Genomic DNA, 26068 nt, shown 5'->3' on the forward strand with positions numbered 1-26068 from the left:
TAATTTACCAAACAGTATTTATTAGGAATGCAAAAGGACAGATTTAAATGCATACTTAATCGTGTAAACTCATCTCACTAAGTCATAGCTATTAAATAAAACCATGATTTATTTTTTTTTTTTAGAGACTGTTCCAAAGTACACTGAGCAACTGTAACATTATCACCATTTTAGAAACATAGTTGACCTACTCATCTCATGTAATTATTAGAGCTTTATGAAATTTGGGCATACTAGTGTACCTAAATGACATACGTTGCTTAATCTGGGTCTCCTAGTCTTAATTTAATCACTGTATATTTCATTCCTTAGCAATGAATTGTAGGGAATCAATCCTTGTTTTCCTTCCAATCCAAAATACTTCTTTAAAACCAAAGCCAAACAAAAAATCCTGTACCTTTCTTATATTAAAAATGTTACTTCCATAATGACTTTAGGCCTTTCTAAAATAATGTGGTTATAGTTTAATTATAAAAGCACTTTATGTAATTCTGATAGGTTTTTATAATTTTACTTTTTAATGCATTATTTTCTCTCTAGAACCAACACACACAAATACTGCATCTATCTCATGAGCTACTGAACTAGCACTAACATTGCAGGTTTCTTTTTGCTGTTCCATTCCTAAATTCTTTAACTATTGCACATATGGATTGAAACAAAGAAAAATACAGAATACTTTAGGCTGAGCACCACTTAGTACAATTAAAATAACGATCAAGTCATTTGAGAGATTGCTGAAGCTTAGTTTTCAGAAATGCAGGTTGGTTTGCAGGAATGTATAAATGACAAGCCCAATTCAAGTGGGGTATGCAAAGTATTCTGCTTGCTAAAATGCTAAACTTTATTTACACAGCTTTCCTTCTATCAAATATTACTAAAGAATTGGTGGTATGTAAACAATGGTACATGCAATTTGATCCCTTCACTAAGAAAAATAAATTTACAGTTCTGTTAAATAAAGACCAAATGCTATTATATACAGTCTGTTAACTGAAAGGCCTTACAAGACATTCAGGTCTAATTTTAATATTTTCCAAATAAATACCAAATAATGCAACATTTACAAATAGCACACCAGCAATATTTTCATGGTAACCATTCCACAAATCAGAATTTAGTATTTCAATTAAGGAAATGAATAGCAGCTCCTTCATAAATATTAAGGCATGTCACATAGCATCAAAATGGAACCGATGAGCCTCCTGTCTCTTCTCTCTGTCATCTGCTTTCTGAAAAATAATAATAAAAAAAAACACTTTGTGGTATCTAGAGCAATAATGTTACAGAAATGAGTTCTCAAATGTCAGAGAATGGTTGATTTTTTTTTTCCAAGTCACTCATTTGACAAAAGGCAAAAAGCTTAGTAAAAGTCCCAATAATTAGCTTTTAAGTGATGTCAGTTTGAAATAGCAATAATCTACTAAAAATTAGCTTCTGTTGTTAATGCTCAGCTATTTTAGTATTTATGATGCATTATTTTCTATTTTTTCTAATAATGCTTTTCTGAAAGGACTATTTAAAAAATGAAGCATGTTTCCTAGTATGCATTTATTTAGTGTGCATTAATAATATGACATGAAATCACACTAGGTTATAGCTGTAAATGTTTTGTATGTTACACTGAAAATGAGATTGGCTGAACTACTATCTTTGTTTAAATGTATGCAACAGACTTTTTTTTAAACAACAATTAATAGCATCAAGTAGGCTAAAAATGTTCCATGTTTTTGTTTCTATTAAAAAAATGTGAGGTACAATACATTTCCTTATTTAAGCAGAACACCCTCATCTGCTGAAAGAGTAGTTTGGATGGTGCTTAGAAAAAGGAAGTATATTTAAATTGTACCTATAATCTGTGTAATGTGTAAAAACATGTCCTCTTCCACAAGCTTCCTCTTGTGTTCTAAAGCAGTAACAAAGTATGAACGCACTTCCTACAGGATTTTTTAACAAATAATGTGAACTTTTCTGGAAAACAGTATTTTTGTCATGACAGCATGTGTAAATCCTAGTGTAAGAGAATTTAGCAAAACAGATTTTAATGCTTTTTACTTTGCTTACAGTTAACATTTTTAATGAGTAAAATGCGGAAAAGCCTTTACAATGTGCTATTATGTGGACATCCAGATTGATATATTACTCAATGGATAAATACACATGAAAATATTGGTAGAAATCTGTATGCATGTTCTGCCATGAAAGTTTGTCATCTGCTTTGGTTCGAAGCCAAATATTTCCTCATTTCACAATGTTTATGTCTGATATCAACACTGGATTTAACTATGGGTTTTACTGCATTTTGTAGCAGCAGCAAAGCTGTCAGTGAAGTTTAAGATTTATCAGACTGGCTTTTTGGCAGGGACTTTACCCATGTCAGCAGTATTGTGAATGACAAAAATGGTGTGGAAAGAAGGGAGTGGCATAATCTTTCCTGTATTGAAATACCTGTCACATTCCACAAAATTTCACAGCCTCACTTTGAAAGAAATTTTCACTCAATTTCTAAAAAAAATTACTACTTCAAATTTGTCAGTAACGAATACTCTGATGAATCCATCACTTCTCTAGCAGTGTAATCACCAACATGTAGCACTGACATAACTGTCCTCAAGACCACAAAGCAAGTTCACAATAATCAGAATACAGGAAAATCAAAGTCCTTAGCTAATGCAGCAGACTGTCTTTGTTGTAAGATGAATAACAGAGTAAATTCCTCCTCAATTTCTCTTTCACTGGATGCATGAAAAATCGAAAACTAGTAACTGAAATTTGAAAGCTTTTTTTTTTTTTTTTTTCTTTTTAAAAAGGATCCAAGATTGCTAAGGAATGACAGACCAACATACTATCCCTAAATCCTACAGTTATTTAAACAACACGATACTTGGCTGGCAGAAAAGTATGTAACAACGACTGTAGTCAAAGGGCTCCTATTACTACTTATCTGCAGAGGTCAAAGTACATCGTTTATTTTAACTGCAGCTTACAGAGATATCCTCTAGGGGAAAAGAAGAGATTGTAACTGCCAGTATATTTCCCCTTCCTTTCTTTGCTATAGGTACTCTAGAGATTTGAAAGGGAAAGCAGCATTTAGGCCGAACAGTATTTTTATGAGAGGATTACTGAAAGAGGCAGTAAACTCAGAACAAGCTTAGAAAGAGAGAAACTTTGGAGTTTAACACCCAGTCCTGTCAGCAATACACAATATAGTTGAGATTCTTCTGCGTTCTGTAACTCAACCATTTCTTCTAAAAACTGGGAAGGTAAAAATCAATAGGAAGCCATTGGAAAATTACAAGAATTTTAAAATGTTTATAAAGCAGTCAGAAAATACACAGAATGTATCCAAATATTTATGCCTATTTAAGCAAGATTGGAAAGCAGTTGAAAATGAGTGTATAATACAACCAAAATACCACTTCATTCACATGTAACTAATGGGGTTTAAAAGGGCTCAGAAAGCACTCACTGTGGGCTGGGTGCTCTTTCACATATTACAGTACATGAATTATTATATGAATAATTGTTTTAAACACTGATATTAAATCTCCATTTATCCAGATGGAATTATATATAGTTAATCCATCCTCCAATGAAAGGTCCAAGTCTTTTTTATTGAAGACAGAGTTAAGCCCAGCCAGTGTACAGTCACAGTTAGTAATGCTTTCTTGATACAAACTAAGGACAGTTATCGTAAACTTCATATTTCTTTGCTTTGTGTATTTTATTCCCAGCTTTACTATTATTTGGTGACTGTATTTAACATTTTGAAGAGTGATGATTGACAGACAAATAGCACTGAAACATGAAGCATGCGCACAGCCTGTCTGAATGTTTAACAAGGTCAGTTTATTTCCACAAGTACAAAATAACAAGCAGTTCTACCATGTCAAAATGTGCTGTAATTTTATTTGACAGCTAAGATTATGGTTGGGTATGTAGTAGCATTTATTTGCAATCCTGCCAGTTGGATATGATTGTGAACTGAGCATAGTTAAGAAAACTGGGAACGCATTTCTTTTGTGACATGAAAGCCCCTTTCAAAATGCTTCTTCAAATCATTGGATTTTTACACACTGCATGTATAATTCAGACACACACAGCAAAGCAGCCAATATGCACAGGATTGACTCCCCATAGTCTTGAATTCTAACATCAGTGCAATCAGCAAAGACAGACAGAGAAAAAAGGACATCTTCCCTAATTTTAGATTCCCAACAGAACTCAAGATAAGTAAAACAAGCTTATATTCCATTTTCCAAAACTTAAAACTCTGCAAAATAGAAAGCTCAGGCATGAAACAAAAGCATCTCATTTAGTTATGTGTAACATCTTAATTGCACAAGCTTATGTTACTTTTAATTTCCGTTTTTAAGCATTTTAGAGCTTAAATAAAAGCAATGTGAATTTTTAACCTTACAGAAAATACTGAATTAATAATAACTTTTTGGGAATTAATCCAGTTTGTATCAAAAATTATACTGTACCCAGTGTAGAAGACTATAAAATGTTAGGAAGTGTTGAATAATATAGAAAATATAGTTAATTAAGCTTACCTTTTCTTGCCAGTGTAATATGCCAATTATTGCCAGGATGAAAACGCAGACACCAATTAAGGCTATGGCTGTTAGCAGCACAATGTTACTTGGGGTCAGATACAGTTTGGCACTCCAGCTATAAAAAAATAAGAAAATCTAAGGAAGCATTTATACCCCTCATTAGGAAGCAGAAAAAGACTTAACTTACAAAGATGAAAACAACTTCCTAGCGTCAAACAGGTAACAATGTGATCTCTGCAAATTGGTGGCCATACTTAGAGGCTGAACCTTAATGGCATTTACTTGGAAATATATAGACTAATATTATTTTGAGGTAATGCCATGTCTATATTGAGTTTCTGTTTAACTTTCCTGAAATGTTATGGATATCCTCAGGACTGAATTTCCTCATTAGGAGATTTATCTCTGCTCAGGACAAAGTAAAATGTAGAGGGAAACCTTCCACAAAACTGCTTGGGGAGATGGAGAAATAGGGTGAAATAAGCCTGTAAGATGGATTGTTTCCTCCATATGAGAAGCTCCTCTTAGCCAGGCTCATGGCATCCAGCTGGCCAAGCACCTCTCTCTAAAGTTTATTCACAGAAAAACTTCAGTTGCAGGCAACATAACCAGTTCATTATGGCAACAGAATGCTGGAAATAACAACATTTTTAAGCACTTTAAGGGCTTCTGGAAGGCATCCCTCAAACATTGTGGGGTCCTGAGGCTCATTTAATACCTTTTCTGTATTATAGGCTTCCTAAAATGGAAAACTTTCAGCAGGAGGGTCTATGTTGAGGCAGCATTGAGGCCTCTCAGAAAATGACATATCTATGTTAAAACAAAAGTATAAATTTAAGAAGTATTTATTATGAAATCATGTTTCTTCTGAGGATTCTATCCTCTGCTATTCTAAAATGTCCATAAACTTACTTTATAGGAAAGCAAAAACAGCTTAAAGATAAGACAACAGAAAATTTTTTGCATAACAAAAACCTTTAAATACCTCAAGAGGAGAACTAATTTTTATTCATCTGCCACATGTTATTCCTGTGGTTGTTAATTAGCAACTCAAGTGGCACATCACTTCTCAACTGTTATTTGTCCTCTAGTAAAATTAACTGCTGAAACTAATGTCAGAATCATTTCTGCATGATAAATGCAACTGACCTCACTAGTAGATCAAGCGGCAAAAAGCAGCTGGAATATGTGACTAATGTTTTCTTAAATAGCAAAGAGAGAAACGTGTTCTCTTTATGGGATAAACATTTTAATTGCAAAATTAATTCAGTGTTCAAGCTCCTGTCCAATCAACTCATTTTCTTTTACTTAAAGAAAAACATTCCTACCTGTGGAAACAGATAGTGTGTTCAGAAGGGCTAAACCAAAGCTTAAACCAGTGCAACTAGACAGAAAGCGCATGTTTGGTGAAATAGAAATGCTAGCTTCAATCATTACCATGCTTGCAATTTGTAAAACAAATGTTGGTAAATCTAGGTAATATGTTACTATTTACAGGAGCTGAGCTGGTAATAAATTTTGATTCTTTATGGGCACTTCGTAAATACTTGATAAGTTTTCTGCTTAGTCAGAGATGCAACTACATCTATAGAACTGACACCACTCCCTCTCCCCCTGTTCTCAAATTTATTTCTATACAAGTGACTATTTTAAAACCTACACAAAATATCCAATCTAAACTCTCTATTAATGTATTTTTGTGAAGGGCAAATCAAAATGATGAAGTTACCTCCGAGGAACATTATGAGGATAGGGGATGACTATAAGCTGGGAGTTTGGAATGATAGCTGTCCATTCTTGTCTTCTTATGGACTGGAAGCAAAATAAAGGCTATGTCAATTCCTTACAAACTAATACACTTAAAATCAAAGGAATTCTCTACTGAAACATACAAAAGTAGAAATGAAAGAAACAGTTGCTTTCTTTAATTTTACATATAAGTGATTATTCCCTTATCTTTGTATAACTTTTTATTCAGAAAGCTCCAAGTTGTTTTAAAAAACACAACAAAACGTAGAGAGTGAAATACTGCTAACATGAAACACAGCATCTGCTTAAAAAGTACAAAGCTATAACATCACAGGGAAAGAAGAAAAGAACCAACTCTACAAAAGAGGCAGGCTAAGCAATTATCCAAATTAGAATTTGGCCAGTACACTAATTCAAATATCTCACTCTTTAAAATAGTACCATCAGATCTTTAAAGAGTGAAAATGGTGAGGACTCTGCTTTCATGGTTCATCTGAATATTAGACAATCATGGTAGACTCCACCTCCCATAATACTGATCATGGTTTTATCACTGAGGTAGAAAGTATTATATGAGTTTATGGGCAAGCCACACCAACCCCAGGGAATTCTTACAGCTGAAACCATAACTAGACCATCATATTTAATACACATTTACAAATAAACAAGCACTAGATAGCTCCATTAACATTTATAGACAATTTCAGTCACCTTCTAATCTTAGTGTTAATTTCAGTGCTTATGCACCCCCCAAAAAATCAGACATACAGGTTTCCTTTTGGCAAACTTTTCTGTATTCAAACTTACATCTTTGACATTATTGAAAGAAATAAAGTATCCTTACAAGCATTGCTGTCCAAACTCTGTAAGGAAAGGTAACACCATGAGCATTAGCTTGTCAACCTGAAATCTCAACTAACCTTTTCTCCTAAAGGACGAGGAATGCCAACAAACAAATGGTCAAGGAAATTAGCACTACGTCCCAAGCCTAGCACATTATATGGCAGCTGGAGAGCAAAATGTGCTGACTGGCTAAGCTGTCCAGCTGAAACAAAATTAGAAGAGAAGCCCAAATAAGTATTTTTGAAAAAAAAACAAACCACCACCAACTTTATTTACAAGTACACATTTTGGAGTCAGTAATAAAAGTGTTGAAAAAATATTAACAAACCACATGATTACTTAATTCTTAAAGGCTGAAGCCCACATTTCCAAACTACTTGTGGGAACTCACTTGGAAACGCTTAAATGCCTGTATCAGGAATAGTGTGGCCAGCAGGACTAGGGTAGTGACTGTCCCCCTGTACGTGGCACTGGTGAGGCTGCACCTTGAACAGTGTTCAATTTTGGGCCCCTCACTACTGAAGAAACACTGAGGTGTTGCAATGTTTCTGAAGAAGGGCAATGAAGCTTCTGAAGGATATGTTCCAGCTTTGTCACTAACTTCCCTTACATTTTCTTGGCTAAGTTGCTCAGTCACCAGGTCTCAATTTCCTAATCTAAATTTTGAGTAATTCTCAAATTAGGATAAGCACTTGCTATCTGAAAGCACCAGTTACCAATGAAAAAGTAGCAAGGACAAAGCCAGGTTTATTTGACTTAGTTATAAAACCAAACAAGGTATGTATTACTCAATCATGCTATAACATAATAAGGAACTCTATTTAAAACATTTGCTTCAGTAATGCTGAATTCTGAAGGACTTTTCCCAAAAGAACAAGGTACTGCTGTAATACTTAACATTGAAAAGCTTTTAGAATTACTTTTGAGTTAAATATTTAGGGCTATGAGGATATGACAATTGAGATCTTCCTTTTCTATTTCACCATACAAATGAAATGAATGTCAAATTAATTATAGGAAATAAAAGAAAATGTCATATACAATGTGCAGTGAGCGTTAAAGAGGTAAGAGAGTCAGATAGTGCAGCCAGAATTCTTAAAAGCATTGAATAATTTCATGACTACTAACAGTGGTTCTTATGCCTACTATGATAAGTATAATGAAATCTTATGCTTGAGGATGTAAACAGATCATTTGCAAAGGTCAGCAAGGAATGTTTTCTCCTATGTATCAGGCAGAAAATGTACCCATACCTTCTCTTTATTTGCCTGTAAAATTTGAGGTTTTAGCTAAGCAGGACTTTGGATGATAGCATATAGAAGGTTATCTATCATAAGTTCTGAAAGAGCATGATGGCTACTCAAGCGTTCCACTTAGAATTGCTAGCAGTCAGTTAGAATGATGAGTGTTCATCTGAGAAACAAAAAATTTCAACAAAGATTAAAAATAAAAAGACAAATCGCAGGGAGTGTTCTTAACAGTTTGTTGCAATTTCTGAAGTGCTCATGCACTGGGAATTAATTTTCTTATTAAAGTATGTAAAACTTAATTTAAATAGGAATTCTAGATATTTGCTGTGTTGTAAAACTATTGTATAAAGTTTTCTAGTTGTAGCAAGAAGATTTGAAAACATGATTCCATCTTCAAGCAGGAAGGTGGGGTTTATTTTTTATTCTAAGATTGTACTCTATGCTTTTGGAAGGCTATGAAATCAAGATGAAAGTGGCTGTTGCTTCATAGCTTGTTTTGTTTCTTCTGTAGAACTGTTACTATAATCAAGAATTAAAAAAACCTTGTCCTATCCGTGCTGTAAATCATTACTTTTGAATACTAATTTAAAGACTATAAACACCATTACTTTAACCTTATGCTTTTTGTTTCAAAAAAGGTATTTGGAAGCACCCAGATATCATGGGCTATGGTACTGGTACAGGTGTTGCTGTTTATGTCCGTTTTCAATCATAAGTCACTAGGTTTACTGCTTCAAAACCTTGGTCAGAATAAGAAAACAACATTTTAAAATATGAATTTCAATGGTTTCAGCCTGTCCAAGACCAAACTTTTACAAAATAGCTACTGACAGTGGGCAACCAAATGTTACAAAAAATTGCAGTTTGATATTCAGAAACCATTCTGAACATCTCTGCATCAGTTTCCTTAATTTTGAAGTCTGGCATACAAAATTTGAAGCAATACTTATCATTAACCTTTTGAAAGTCTTGTCTGAAAACAGAATGATGTGTTGCCTATGACACATACAGTACTTGTTCTTTTATATCTGAATTATAAGGTGTTTCCTTTCTGTTTCCATTACACTGATGAAACCTTGCTGAAAGCTTAACTGTAGTGCAATATGCCCTGGGTTAAACTGCAATGTCCTCCACAGCTTATTTCAGGGTGACTACACCTAAGCAGCATGAGTGCTCAGATGATGCAGCCAACTTAGCTTTAGGATGGGAAGGTAATTACATGTACAAGTAGAAGCAATGCTTCCTTTTGTTTCTTTAAAATGAACTGATAATGTGTGAAACTGAATTTACCAACAGACTACTTGAACATACATTAATAGATTCACAAAACTGATATTGTTCAGTTTAAATAAGCTTGTTTTGTGGACTAATAGAGCAGAACAGACAAGACTTCAAAGCCTAATGGAAACTCTTGATTTCACACCTGTGGTGTCCACAAGAGCCATTCTTTACTTTTTTCTTTACTATGCTTTCTTTGACAAAAGATAATTTGCTTTTAAGTAGCACATTCATGCCATTCAGATTAATTCAAAATACAGCAATAATATTTAGGCTTTCAAAAGTCTCCCAAACTCAACATATTAGAGGACCGAATAGCTAAGTGTATTGGTAGATTTAGGATTTTCATTAGGGTGAAATTCTTCACTTTGAGACAGTGAAACAGGTTGCCCAGGTTGTGGATGACCCATCCCTGAAGCATTCAAGACCAGGGGCTTGAAACAATCTGGTCTCGTGAGAGGTGTCCCTGCTCCATGGAAGGGGGCTGGAACTAGATGATCTTCAAGATCCCTTCCAACCCAAACCCTTCTAGGATTTCTTCCAGTTGCTGTATTTTCCTCTAATTTGCAAGATTACATTTATCAGAAGCCTTAATACATTCACCAAAAATAGTAACTGAAGATATTTGTGAAGTGTGAATCAACTTGTAATAACACTCCCTCCAAAATAACACAAAATACAGAAAGGAGCTGCTTTGTTATAGACAGACCTTCTTTGTACCTGTTGATAATGTAGACAACCTTTCTGTTTAAAAAAAAAAAACAACAAAACAGCTCATTGAGCACAACACAGTAGCAGAGTTGTAACTTGTAGTCTCAGATGTGCATCCACATTCTTCTGTACCATCATCTACTTAACACTAAGTAACTTAACACATAAGTGATTGCTTTCTTATAGATACAAATATATATCCCCCAAAACCCTGAAAGATACTCCAAAAAACAACACTGCCTGAATTTCTTTATTGCTGTGAACAAGATGCAGGGAACAGGTCAAATGAGACAAAGTCAGTTCAGGAGTTAAGTAAAATTCCACAGTGCACATGCATCTTAAGGTGCACAGTTGAAACACTACAGTGATATTTACAAGACAGTGATCATCACTACTGTGCTATATAGCACACCAAAGCATTGCCCCATCTTTTGAAGCTGGTAGCTCCTTATTTTATTTGAAAATATACCAAAACCACATAACTGTAAAAGAAAGGGGAAATGTAATTGACAATAATGAAATATGTGTGTAATATGCATAAGAATTTACAAAACAGCTTCCAGAAAAACAAACAAAAAAACCCAACCAACCATCACCACCAAAAAAAAAACCAACAGCTCCAAACTTGGAGAATTTGATTTTCCAAGCTTTAGTTGAAAGCTTTACTTCAGTTCCCTTATTACTACCTTTGGTAGTGAAGGACACTGGATGGGAAAAAAAAATAGTGGAGAAAGAGCTCTTTTTCTGCATAAAATTCTGCAGTGGGAACTTTGGTTTTCTAAGGTTGAGAATGTCTCCCTCTTCTGACATAGCTCTGCCTCTTTTCGTTAGTCCACACAATAGGAAATTATACATTAATGCAGTACACAACTTCACCTCTCAACTTCTGCTGCAATATCCTTTCCTGGAGTTTCAGAAATAACTGGGGAACTGGACTGAAAGTGCTCACTTGAAACTTCAGTGCCTATTAGTTGCAGTGTTGGTAATACTTGTGATACTTCTGAAAGCCCAAACTACAAATTTGTTGCATTTATGAGAGTTTTTTCATTAAAAATCTTACATGAAAGAATTATAGAAGCAAAACCAGAAACTCTTTAAAAACTCTTTAAAAATACAAACAAATAATAAAATTCTTATTGCTGATATTCAAACCTTCTACACAGGGAAAAGTTGTCTAATTTGTAACGTCTCAATATTTGAAGTTCTTTTGTGACCTCAAAAGTTCAAATAAGCTTCCTAACCAAAAGAGATTTATATAGCAAAACACACTAGCAGGGCATGCTTATTGACAGGAACCAGAAAATCCCTCTTAATAGAATCCAGCTATTCAATTATTAAGCGATCCCAGCTTGTTCCAGGTATATAGTCTTCCTTCTGTACAGTGGAATTCCACATAATGAATCCTGTAATGTCAAATGGCTATTGAAATTAAGCTTAGTTTGCTTTTGTCTGGAACATATTGCAATGTTTATGTTTAAATTCATTACTATAATAGCTGCTAGACATTTGTGTTCACCTCACAATCCAATTTAGTTAAACAGCATGAGAACTCAATGCAACAACAGGGAAGAGTAAGCAGATTTCAAAAAAACAGAAGGGCAGGACTTAACAGCATGTGAAAGGTCATTCTGCCATGGAAGGTTTAAAATAAAACCAAGCAAACGCAGCAAAATAAAAAAGCTCTGAAATGAGAATTACAAAGGCTGCCAGTGCATACAGCTTCAGTCATACATTGTGCTTAAACAAATCATGATTTGATCCATACAAGCAAATAAATCTATTGACATGATAACATGCCTACATATGAATATTGATCTTTAAGTAAATTTTAGACATGTATTCTGTTCTACCTAGTCCACAGTATTAACGGTTTTGGTAGAAACAAATTGCAACTATGACCCTATTTATTTTAAACTCTAAGTCCATCCTGGCGTACTTTTATTTAAAGAAAGAAAATGAAGATGTCCATAGCACAGGCTTAAACACAGAAGATATTCTCCCATTCTATATAAAGTGACAACATGAAAAATACATCAAACTGAAGCTCCAGCCAGGTTGGGCCAGGCTTGCAGGGTTCATCTCTTACATAAAAGACATGTTATACACATCAGAAAATATATAAAACATATTTTGGGTATGCTACACACTGTATGGAACAACATGCACTCCCTGCCACGTGTCCCTGTCACAAAAACAAGAGGGAGCTGTGAGTCTTTTTGCCTCAGCTCTCTAGGTTGTCAGCACACTAAGGAGTCAGCCACTACTGCTGTGGTTATGGCACTGCAGAGCTACCAGCCTTATCTTTCTGTCTGTCTGTCTGCAGACAGGCTTCAAGGCCAGGAATTCTTACAAAGGAAAAAAAAAAGAAGGTATCTGGGGATTCAGATGTTACACACAAGATGGAGAAATCAAGCAGGAAGGCAGAGAAATTGGGTTGTTGTGAAAGGAGAAAGAGTACCAGAAAGAAAAACAGGGTAAAAAAGATGCTGATGGCTAAAGGCAGCCTGATGTTCAAAGTAATAATATTTCTAGAGGCCTACCCAGTCACTTGACGAGCTGAGTCCTTGACGAGCCAACATTGCAAAAACAAATTTAAAATGCCCATCTTCTGCTAGTGCTATAATATGAAACCACCATTGTGCAGTTTCTGAAAACATTTCACTGAATGACAGCTGCTCCATATTAAATTTAAAGCATCTGATTTTATTTATGTTCTGGGTCCACAAGATCATTAGTTCTAAGAAAACTAGTTTATGGTGTTGGTAATAAAATAAATGAAACCAAACATATCAGGTAGCTTTCTGAAGAAAATGCAAAGGATCGAGACACATTTCAGCTTTCAAAAATTATATGCCTAAATTTTAGCTAAGGTCAGAACTGTTAACCAATAGAACCATATACATGTATTCTGCAGCAGTCTAACTGGCATCAGTCATTAAGCAAAATTTTATTTAAACCCAAAGAGATTTAGTAGGGCTGCTATTTCATTATAACCAATTACTTTTTTAGGATGCTGAAGTTTAAACAATCCCAACAACCACAGAACAAAAAACCCCAACAAAGCCCAACAACTTGGCATTTGGTTAGCTTTACTACATTCATATTGGGTACCACCCCCTCCCTGCCCCAAGAACACCTTCAATTTACTCTGTGCTTAACTTCAGATACTATACTTCATGCTATGCATTGTTGCTTACAGCTGAAACACACCATGTCAAAATGATATTAGAAATTTCTTAGAAGCCAATAAAAGCCTGAAAATGCAGGTGTAGATCTCAAAATCCATGATGATGCTCATACTTAACTGTGGAGTCTCTGTAAAAATGACAACTCTAAGCAGGGAGCAGAGAAAGTGAATTGCAGGAAACAGACCAAGAAGCATGACTCAAATTTGAGTTTGTGTTTTTCTCCCAGATTTACACCTGCGCCTGTTCTGATCTCAAGCATAAAATCCCTTAAATATTTGAAGAGGCTATTGCTATTGAATTTCCTCTCAGAAGGTGTGTGGAGATATTACCCACAGATGCAAGACCCAGTACTTGTCAATTCTAATGCTCATTTTGGCAATTACTATTCCTTGTAGCTAGCCTAACAGTATTTCTTGTTGTAAGATTACAAGTTAATTGAGCAATGTGAAAGTAAAAGCAGAGAATATGCACTAATTATTATTCTAACTATATATGCTATCTTCTAACAACATACTGGAATGTTAATAGGAGAGAGAGTAATTCTAACAATGTTTAAAAAAACCTCCTTGTAATTATGCAAATTTCCTGTAGTTAAGGCTTGGCAGATCAAAGAGCCTTAAAATTAATTAAATAAGGACAGCCATATATGCCTTTTATTTTTCTATTTGCATGAATACTGTATACATAAAAGATACTATAACTCAGAACTAAAGACCTCCAGAATTAGGAAGATCAGAAGCAGAATGGTGGACACTTCATTGAATACTTTATGATTTACTTCACTGAAGGGCTAGAAGGATAACTTCAAGTGACTCAATAGTTTTCCTTCAGTGGTCCAGCCAATAGCTCCTCCACTGTTAAGACCAGTGGTAAAGACAAGAAACAGCATTAGCTCATATGAAAAAACCCCAAATGAATGGGGAGCATTGTTTGAATTCAAAACAGAACTGTGCTGTTACTCTGGTTACTTCTTGGGCAAGAGATGCAAAGCACGACATTTTCTCATTGCTTCCACAGAATTAAAAGCTTCTGATATGGATTGTTCCATGGTGTTATATAAGAAATGCAAATAAGCTGTTGAAAATGAGTTTTAAAATTGTATATTGAAGCCATACATTTTAAAGCTTAATGTGGAAAAGATGTTTTGTAAGTCTATATAAGGCCCAAAATGCCATGTGTATTGCTCACCAGTACACATACATAGAAGTGTTGCTTGAGATGTTTCTTGGTAGTCAAATAGAATACAATCCTGATGTAACAGACTGTTTTTCAAGATAATAACCTGGAGGCTGGTAATTCTAGTTGGAAAAACATTTACTGAATTTTACGAGTAGGACTTGTAAGAAAATAAAGTTTATCTACAAACTTAATATAATAGCTACAGAAAATGTGACTTTGAAAAGTTCTTGCAGAAATTATACAGACTCAAAAATTCTATTAACATATTACAGTTGAGAAACTGATCAAAGACTGTATTATAAAATTCCCTGTAGCTATACTGCAAGGGTCATAAATGTACATGGAATTCATTACTGTTATTTTCATAATGCCAAAAAAGAAAAGGCAATTCATCATGATTGGACTCTGTTAGGTTTTTATTATTGTAAAAATGGTAGCAGTGAAGACGAATGGTACTATAGCAGTATTAAATCATATTTGATAGCTGTTTCTTAGAGTATTTTTCAAAACATTGCATTTATAAAAGCATCACCCCACCTCCTTTCCAAAAAACCAAACAACCAAACTCACCAAGCCTTGAAGATGATGTTTAAGAACAATGTGTTTGTTTTCATTCTTTGAAGAGAGAACCATAAAGAAATTAAGAAAATTACACATGAAACGGGTCCAAATTTTAAGCTAGCTTTATTCCCCACAGATATGAGGAATTTGTATGATATGTGAATTTTTCCATGACAGAGGTCTGTGGTTGGAAGACCATATTTATTTTACCACTGGGTTATTTTATAAGCTTGTTTAAGTAGTAAGGGCCAAAGGGTCAAACATACATCAAGCAAACCCATCTAAACTTGTATTTCCTCCTGCTTGGGTTTAGAATCAGTTTATATTGCTCCGACTTAACCTTTTAGTAGATATTCTGCATTTGAGATGCCAAAAATCCATTATTTTGTAGTCTGATTAAAATGGTTAACTCATAAAGACTGAATTTACTTTAAAAAGCAGTGTGTAACATATCATCCAGATATGCTAAGTTTCAAATCACTACAGTTACAATTTAATATATGCCCAATCTAAAAAAAAATATTAGAGTCTAATAGTATAGATTCTACTAGCTGTTAGACAGGACTTTAAATGTAGAGTATAAGTTCACTTAAAATATCAGATTTCTATGCCTGAGGCTTTGTCCATCACAAACAGCAAGAGTTAAAAACTCTGTATGTGAACAAGGAATCTGAGTATAACTAGATCCAAGCAAAAGTTATGTTGTAGTATGTTTTATTTACAGCTATTTAATATCATTTCCTAAAGAAGAAAAGGAGGACCACTTGATGGTTTTACTACATGAAACCTGCATGTCTTTGCAGGCAGCCCTGCTTCCTCTATGGAACCTTTAACATCTTGTAATCTTATATTTCATGCTATGGCTAATTGCAATTGCATGCATGCTGACCATATGGCCTGCCTGAGGACAAATCCAAAAAACTGCTGATCTCTAAGTAGTCTTTCCCTAATGTGGAATTTTGTCTTCTCCCAAACTGCATGTTTACAAGGCTGCTATAATTTTATTTGAGGCACATGCACTCCTCCAGTCTAAACTAGAGGATACAAAAGTTATTAGGTACCATGAATTAGGTACCACATACTGAAAATACATTTTCTACTCACAGGAATCCAGGCTTTTGAGGAATAAGGAGAAAGATCCTGTGTAGGCCTTGACCAACACTTCCTGGTTCATATTTCAGAACTTTTTCTCTTTTTTTTTTTTTTAGGGTGGAATTAACAGTATTCAGAGCACAGTATTCAAGGTAAGAGCTTTATCATTGATTTAGGACTGTAGCGTATTGGCATTTTTTCCCCCTAAGTTATTGCTGGTGTTTAAAGTATTGTTATACAGAATACAGTTTTCTCAGTGAGCTATGGGAAACTTTCTTTTAAAATCTGAGTTTAAATTGATATAAGACTTGAGTGATGACTGCCACCACTGGGAATGAGTTGGAGCAGTGTGAATTGCAGACTTGTGTACTCTGCTTATGCTTTGGCTTGCAAGTTTGGGACTTCTTACCTAAGCAAGAAGTGAGTCTATTATGGTCATGTCACTGATTCTTTCCATTTATTTGACCCTGTTACCTAATGATTTTTTTTTATACGTTATAGGTCTTGTATTATGTGAAAAGATACAACCATTTACCCTTTATCTTCATCATGCTACTCATGATTTTAGAGATGCCTGTTAGCCTGACAGATGTAGTGAAAAACTCCAGAAAAATACATCTGGTGTTTACTGAATATTGTATGTTGATCCTTTTTCATGTGGCTACAAGATTCTATTTAGGTATTCTAAGGCCACTGTTTTTTCTAAATTCATAATTGTTAAGGAACAGGTAGAACACATAAATCATTAGAAGCTTACGCTATTTCAGAAACTGGTAATATAGTACCCAATGATTTTTCAGGCTGGGGAAGAGAGCACCCAACTGTTCAAACCCAAGTTACATGGGGCAGAAAAAAAACAAGAAGGCAGTTGCAATGTTTGTAATAAATACACAATCTGTAAAGAAAGAAAAGTTAGGGGCTTTTGACCTTGTAAACTGAAGACAGTTTTCAAAACCAGTCCCATTTCACTCTGTAAACTTCTTTCCAACTCTTTAGGTTGCTAAGAAGTATATACTGACCATGCCACGTGTATTCTCATTATGAGATTATCTTACCTGACCCATTTTTCAGGTATCCGTTTGCATCTACGGTAGTGTACTTGATGTAAGGACCAGGCTGATTAACACCAAAAGGCTACAAAGAAGGGAAAAAAAAACAAACCAGCCAAGTTTTTAGGAACAGATGAAGCTACAGTAATAAAACAGCAAACCAAAGAAAAGTGCTTCTGTATTAATTATTTCTTTTGAATATGGGTAGTTGCAAAATCTTGCAACTGTTTTGGTCATAGCATTACGCAGAAAATAATTTTCAAAATAAGACTAATCAGTTGGCCGTGTAACATTTAGTTTCTCATACAGAAAGCAATACTACTCAGTTCTCTGCAAAATGTCTCAAAATGTTTTCCTTAATTCATAGAAGTGTTTGATTTGTCAAGTAACAATATCTATTGCAAGCAAATTCTCTTGAGAAAGAAAATGTACTTAAAACATCAAAGTACAGTTATGGGGAAAAAACAGTTAAAGAAAGTTATCTTTTTTCCAAAATGGTGCTAGGGAATCAAATCCAGTAAAGATCTTTCAACTGATTTACAGAAAGAAGACTAGAAGAAGAGATGATGACACATTCCACACCATGCCTCAAAAATAGTAAGTTCTAAACTTTTTCTTAAAGGTAAGAATTATGAGAGATAGGACAAAAGTCTGAGAAATAATAATTTATTAAAATGAAGTGTAAGGAGACTGAAAAGCTGATGTTAAAGTATTTCTATGAAACGTGAGCAAATCTGATTTTACATATTTTTGCACCAGCTAGTAATATTCTGGCATGATGTGCTTTACATTACATTCTGACTGAGAACTACTGTTAGAGTGGAGGCAATAATCTTTCAATGACCTTGATAATTAAATGTTCACCAGTACCTGTTGTGAAGATTTGCTCTCTTTAGTTTTGTAATTAAGCTAATACTACTAACAGAGCCACTTATCATTTTATATCAGAAATTAAATCCTGTGTCTTAAAATAGGTGTGGAGCAAAATTTGGCCCCATTTGAATCAGTTTTTGTATTTTCATATTTTTGCAGAGCTAACGTGGTAAATGCTTAGCTTTGATTTCTCAAAATTCTTTTTTTGGGTCAACTTTCACTGTGAATATTGTCAAACAATTTACTAATTAAGTTTGGCTATATTAAGTGGCTATATGGCTGTTATCTGTCCCATAATCAGTTTTGTCTGGCCTTTTGGTTGCATGCACAGCACAAGACTTGGGACATTACAGGCTTTGGACATCCAGCTGCATTACAAAAGTTTTTCTTGTGTCTGTTACATCCCAGTCCCCATGGTACTGGGTAACAAAGCTCATTGCAGACTCAGCCCATTGATTTTGTCTCTGAGAAGGTGGCTGACAAAAGGTACAGGTCTCCAATATGCAGTACTAGGCAGTTCTTTGCCAGTCATGGCTTGGCTGACACATCCTTCCAGTCACTGTCTTAGTATCTGGATAGTGTTCTGGTATAACTTGACCTCATCTTATTTGGAGCTCAATAATAAACTACAATTATACTTACTGTTATTTTCCGAGGACAGTCGTTAGAGCACAGGCCGCTGAGAACTACAAAAAGAAAAGGTGATGTTGTAGTTTTTATATTGATAAACCACGTTACAAGCACTTCCTCTGAAATGTGTTATAAGTATAGTAAAAGTGTCAGGTATTCACTAAAACAAATAAAATAAATGTCTTCTGTATGATATATGTAACTATACAAAAATATTCCTAAGATGTTTGAAGTATACTTTTCTGCAAAAATTGATCAGCTTCTCAATGTCTCATCGTACTTCACTGGTTAACCAGCTTCAAATGAGAGAGTCATCCTACTCACTCTGATTTATTCAAATCTTTCTCTGCCTACTCTAAGGCTCCATGGAGTTTCAGGTTCAAAATGTTTGGAGACAGTGAAATACTAAAAGGTACACATCAGATGTTCACAGTACAATAGTCTAATTAGAAATCATTCCCTAGTGGAGTCAGAAATGGCACTGTTGTAGTGAAAGAACACTTCTAATATTTTGTGTGCAAATATTAACTGTCATGATTCCCAAGTTATTTTTCTTTGCTTGTAATTTAAAAAACACTGAAATTTCCAAACACAGAAAAATCTATTCTTCATTTATGCAGTCCTAAAATATCTGGACAGGTAAGATGAAGGTGTGACAAAGCAGAATTTGAAGACTTCTTAAGTTAGAAGTTTGTTTGATATGTTATACATAAGTGTACCAACCATATATACACGTATACATAAGGGGAACCAACTCTTCCTATTTTGATGCAGAACACCACACTGTGCTTTGCTGTTCAGTTTCACTACTGGAACAGATAATCTGAGCAAGTACAGTTGACATCAGTTATAATGAGTGAAACTGTTCTCATTGTCCACATGCCAAATTACTGAACTCACTGCATTTACTGATACACTAATTCACACAAAGCATATTTTGTTAGAAATATTCTTTCCTGTGTCACAGGAATAATATTTTTAGACAACCCATTAATTCCCATTTCGTAGGGTTTCTATGCTAAAATAGTCACACTCTAAAAGGGTGCTAAAAAAAGGCTTGCTCCAATTTTTTAGCTAGATTTACACAGAGTGAACCAAAAAGCAGGTTGCAAATTACTCTCTTCCCCACTAAAATATCATACCATTATAATCCTAATACAGCTTTCTGAAGTGCAAGATGTTCTAGAGGATTTTCTGCATGCTTGTATGAATTATACTACCCATATACAGTATTCTTTAAAAGAGGGCCTCTAATAACATGACAAATCATTAAATGGTATTTTAATGAGAATACATCTCAGGCTAAGGAGATGGTAATAAATACATCATCCCCTAGCAGTAGCTGCAGTTCTGTTTATCTTATAATGTGCAAAATGTGATTTAGAAGGATTAGATGCATTTAAATAACATCAATACAAATACAATTTTTGAAGGTGAACCTCTAGTTGTTCTGTTTAGCTTGGTCTTCATAATCTCATGAGCTCAAAGCTTTGCAGTCTGGAAGAACATGGTAGGACATGCAATTTGAAAATCTAATTGTTCTCAATTACAAATATTGTAATCTAGCTCTAACCTTCTAAACCAAGGCTCTAATTAATTCACACTCCCTTCTCACATTCATGGCCAATGTAAGCTTTTTAAGGTAGGATGTGTTTTTTGCCCTGTAGTGCTTTCAGGCTGGAAACACCAAACTGACTCACATGGAAACAAACAGGTTCTCAGAGTAGATCCAAAATCTACATCATGTCAGTTGTCACTGAAATGAAATCAGCCCATGTTGCACTAAATTCTGCATGATTTCCAGATGATACAGAAAAGAACTCCAATAAAGTAGGCTTGATATGACAGAGGTACAGCAAAAGAAGTCCCTGCTGGAAAGAAAAAACTGCAGCCACTCAAGGCTCAGATGAATATAAGTGCTCTTGGCTAATGTCTCTTGACTAGGTTTCTATAAATACGCAAGATAAAAAGGCAGTCCTTATGGACAAACAAAACATGTTCCTTCAAGCCAATATTACTGCAATTTATTCTGGTTCCTTTTTATCTCACTACAGAAAATACGTTAATATCCACAAGCACTACTGTATTTTCCTCAGATTAGTGATTTATGAGATAATCTTCGTCCAAACTTTAAATAGCATCACATTAAAAATAAAATCTAAGCTGAAAGATAGGTATGTGCAGATCTAATGCCATTTTTGTACTGACAACATCATGCTAGGAAAGGAGATAAGGAAGGTTTTGTACAAAAGATTTGCAAAAGGGGCCTCAAAATCAGATGCTCCAACCCTGTCTCTCAAATAGAACTAAATATACTATATAATTTCTTACCTAGTTGTCAGGACCTCTAATGTTGGTAACTCTGCAGATTCTTCAGAAATTTATGTTAGTACTTTCCAAGCTATCATTTAGGATAATTGCTAGTTGCTCGTTGTAAGTTTTTGCTTTATACTGTATGGCTAAATGGACACACACCATTTTCCCCATTGTTATGCATCATTGTGGACTGAAGGCATAATATTCCTTACATTGGTTTTAGACTGAACTACTTTGTTCCATGTGCTCTTTTCCCTGTAGATCATATTTTTAGACACTTGATAATCCTTGTTTTTTCCTCAAAAGCCAGCTACAAATTGAGTTTTTAAAGACCTAGTATCTGTCTTTAAGATTTTGCTAGGATGCATGAGGAAAGTTCCAGGATGAAAGGAAACATTTAGCCTGCCTCAAATTAACATGTTCCAAACCACTGAAATAAGACATGCATTTTTAAATTTTGTATTTTTTACAAAAAAATACACATTCAAGAGATGACAAACACTTATTTAAAGGTCCTGGTGGTAAACACTAATATTTAAACTCTTTAAAGTGTTGAAAATAGTAGAGAGAATTACTTTGAGTTTTAATAAATACTCTAAAATAAAAATAAGAAAAAAACCTTTAAAATGAAACTTCGATAAATTCAGATTCTGCAACAGGAGATTTCTGCAGTCCCCAATATTTTCTGTGCTGTATTTTTTCTGTTCTAGAATTACCATACACAGGAAATTACCATAATGTTATCATATACAGGGGCTCAAATACTCATATTTCTCTCAAGGTCCCTTTTTCACTTGATTATACAGTGATAACTTACCAATAACTTTAACAAAGTATGCATCTGCTTCGAAGTTATTTTTTAACGTATGAATAGCAAAGTCCTTGTTGTAGTATCCTTTGCTTAGCACAATGATATCCAAGATTCCCTAGTGGAAAAAAAAATATTCTATATTAGAATGCAGATTTACTTCAGATAAGATTTAAATTTATCAAACACATTTCCTGGGAAATGCAAAGGAAAAAAAAAGTGTGTGCAGCAGCAAAGTTTACACCTTTGTTACTAATTATAGTATCTTCCAAATGTTATTAATCTATGGTAATCTAGGACAGAGTGCTCCATCCACAGCTAACCAGGACAATGCCTGTGGTCCATGGCTTCTTTCTTGCCACTGAAGAGGGCACCTCAAATGGAGCCTATGGAGGCTCTGCAAACATTTAGCCATTGATGTACTGCTGCCATCTGCTCACCTTCCTGGGAGCATCTCAAAGGTGAATTAGTAAAGACTTGAACTTACGTCTTCATATATGTCAAAGAAGGTTGCTACCACAGCATCCTTGATTTGATTTAAATCTGAGAGCTCCCAAAAAACTTTAAACATACGACGTACGCTCCTGCAGCTTACATTGCTGCATGGGACATTTTCTAGCAAGAATGCTTGTTGATTGCTGTAAAACATACAGATATAAAAACAATTTATTTGCTATGAACATTGTAAAAAGATATTTAAAATTACTGAAATAATTTAAGTCTGCTGAAGTTAAGTATAATAAAACCAAAATTAGCAGCCACTGGATGCTTTAAAATCCTTAAGTATTTATGTTAACTTTACAGACAGAATTACAACCATTGTCATGGCTAACTTATATGAATGAATACACTAAATAAATTGGGTACAAATCAGCAGGAATAATTTCATTAGACATCCAGTTAAGAGACTGAAGATATTTTTTCTTTATTGTGAACCAAGTACAAGTGCACTTATCTGCTACTTTCCTTAATCCCTCCAATAGTCCTTCAGCTTTAACACTGCTTAAAAAGCATCAGTGCTTCCTCCTTATTTTATGACAATCTATTCCTACCCCAGATCCACAAATAAATTTTCTTACACATTGCGTATTTTATACAAATTTAAGAATAAACCAAATCTCTACTGGTATTTTTCCATTGTTTCAAAGCAAAATAGAAAACTCAAAAGCCAACCTATAGCACAGTAAAAACCAGACAAACCAAGTTGGGCTTTTGTTACATCTAACAAGTACAGACAGAAAGAGAGGCTGTTAAGACTGAAACAAAGAGTTTCTGAAATACTGAAACAAACCAGAGTACCAGCTCTAGTACAGCAAAGTCTCTCTTCTAAAGAATTTATCTAATACGTGCCCATGGGTCAGTGGGAAATTCAAGGTTCATAGGTGCACACTGGTAACTACGAGCATTTTGTTGTCTCTGATACTGTAGCATTGCCATTTTCACTGGAAACTGTGAAAGCTTTCAGACTTTACCAACTGGGAGTCTGATTGTTTGGCAGCTCTGTATCCTGGTAGCCTGTTAGAATCCACCCCTGCCTTCACAATGGGAAGAGATGAACTTCCCTCCTGTCTTTCTAGGGGCAAAGCTAGGAGATGGAGCAGATAATGTTCTCTAAAGCTAGCTAAGTGTGTCAGAGCCCAGGGCAATAACCAAAACCATGTTGTCTATGACCTTGAACATACTGCTGTTTTGGAGGGTGACAGCAAGGTGTTTTTCTGTTTCTTAATGGCATCCAGTTCCTCCAGGAACATATAACCATTTCTCCTTAGGAAAGCTTTTATTTTTCTTTGCTTTACGAAATAGTACATATTGTTTGCTATGTATGAGAATTAGAACAGCAAAATTTCTATATTTGCTCCACCCATTTAAGAAAGAGTTAGAAAAGGGCAAAACATTTACCCCAAGACAAAATATTCCTGACACTGAAGTGGTGTCAAAAACAACCTGACCAAAGGGCATCTAGGCAACAAATCTGAATTCATTAAGGCTGAATTCCTGCTAGCAAGGGTTAACACAGAAGAAAGCCTGACAACTTCTCACAGTTTTAACATACTACTTTGCAATTAGAATTAAATATTTACTGATTAATTTCATACATCTCTCATTCTGTCAGTTTTAGGCTAGCTCATTTACAGTTATAGAGGGGACATCTAAATGACTAATACCTTACTCCAGACATTCAGAATAATTGAATTTGCCTCTATTTTTCAGCTTTGCTCAATTATAGGGTGCTTATCAATTCTACACTTAAAGAAGTCCTTTATCCAACCTTACTTCTGACAGATGACAACTAACAATGATTTAGGAAGAGCTAATTTGGTCAGATAAAAGTTCTTCCAAGTAGACCCATATAAAAGATTAATAATATGCAATCATTTGAAACTGAGCATGAATACTTGGAAAATTGTCTAGCAGTATATTCACAGAATCATAGAATGGCAATGGTTGGAAGGGATCTTAAAGATCATCTAGATCCAAACCCTCTGCCATGGCCAGGGATACCTACAACTATATCAAATTGCTCAAGGCCCCATCCAACCTGGCCTTGAACACTTCCAGGGATGGGCATCCACACCTCCTCTGGGCAACCTATTCCAGTGTCTTACCACCCACATGATAAAGAATTTCCTTCTTAAAAAATTATATATACATATGTATATAAATTATACAAAGTTTTTCATTCAGATCTCCATATCCAGTTGGTTGTTATGTCTAAGTTTTAGTCTTTACTGTTATTTATCACCACCAGAGAGGGATACTGTATTTGCAACCTCCCCACTACTTTACCAGTGAAAAACATTCCCTTTGAATAAAATCATCAATGAAAAAAATGCTTCCTTAGATTACATATTTGCAATATAAAATGCAAATTATTAGCTTCTAATTTGAAAACAAGTGGTTAGGCAAAATTTGTTTTATCTAATTAGTGGGTGTGAAAGACAGGTGTTTATAGAATCACAGTGCTTACACTGTCAATGTTACCAAAGTCAATTTAAAATTAGCATGTGAAAAATGAATACATTTAGATAAGAAATAGAGATGGGCCAATGAATAACTACTAATAAAATCCCATAACCTATTATTATTATATAAACATACATAGTTTCTAATGCAATCTTAACTAGGAAGGAAGAAAAATTCATTTATGTATCTAGCCTGAAGAAAAATCTGTAGACTGGGATTCTAATGTGCAGATTTTGACTCAACTCTTAAATTAAAATACTTCATAATGGACAGAGAAATGTGTGAGAATTGCCTGTGAATTTAGCACCTTTGTTTGTTGGAATTCATTGAGTCTCCGAGTGCAACCCCCATCCCCCCTGCCCACACATTTGCAAGCACAAGTCAGATTCCATTTTTTTGTTGTTGCTGATAATAAGGAAAGTCTCCATGCTATCAGAGTAGTACAAGCTCTTATTTAAAACAAAAAGAATATGGAAGGAGATGAAACAGTGTGGTCTTACGGCAGTTCTGAGAATACTTGAAGCTGTTAATAATTTTTACTGAATTATTCCAGTAAACTTATTTTATTCCTACCTGTATCATCTTTATTTTAGTGTTTTTGTAGGGCTTTTTTAGGACTTGATCTGAAAGTACTTTCCAGAATTATGATGAAGGCATATAATTGATTTTAATAATAATCTTCCATTAACACATATCAGTATATTTGCAGGTAAATAAGCTGATTTCTGCCTCCTTTAATTTCTTTTAAGTTACAGAGAGCAACTAGAAGCTTGGCTTCCTACTATAGCACTGATTGAGGTCAAGAGTCTAATAAAATTGCTTTTATCATATAATCACAGTAATCAATCACTGAAATTAGATCTGTAGATGTAGCATAAAGGGCTTCAGAGAAAGAAATAAACAGCTTGATCCAGAAGAGTTTTAAAATCCATTAAATAAGGTTTTCATTTTAATTTGTTCTAATTTAAGAAAAGCTTTTATATTAATTCCAACACTGTTTAATTCTCTCCATTCCATG

General features: G+C 34.6%; 1 protein-coding gene across 2 annotated transcripts in view; it reads right to left on the minus strand.

Annotated features, from left to right (window-relative positions):
• The window catches only part of ITFG1 (integrin alpha FG-GAP repeat containing 1), a 66870-nt gene continuing 40802 nt past the window's right edge, over positions 1–26068 (minus strand). Inside the window, exons 11-18 of one of the 2 annotated variants that reach the window (XM_071756847.1) lie at positions 22574–22724; positions 22096–22204; positions 18975–19018; positions 17466–17544; positions 7229–7353; positions 6289–6371; positions 4557–4674; positions 1–1232 (exon numbers count right to left, since the gene is read on the minus strand). In XM_071756847.1, the coding sequence (XP_071612948.1) occupies positions 1173–1232; positions 4557–4674; positions 6289–6371; positions 7229–7353; positions 17466–17544; positions 18975–19018; positions 22096–22204; positions 22574–22724 (769 nt within the window). In that variant the 3' untranslated portion in view covers positions 1–1172. The remainder of the gene's footprint in view (positions 1233–4556; positions 4675–6288; positions 6372–7228; positions 7354–17465; positions 17545–18974; positions 19019–22095; positions 22205–22573; positions 22725–26068) is intronic. The other variant, XR_011728475.1, reaches the window with a different exon arrangement.

The sequence above is a fragment of the Heliangelus exortis genome, chromosome 13, assembly GCF_036169615.1.
Source record: "Heliangelus exortis chromosome 13, bHelExo1.hap1, whole genome shotgun sequence".
Classification (NCBI taxonomy): domain Eukaryota; kingdom Metazoa; phylum Chordata; class Aves; order Apodiformes; family Trochilidae; genus Heliangelus; species Heliangelus exortis.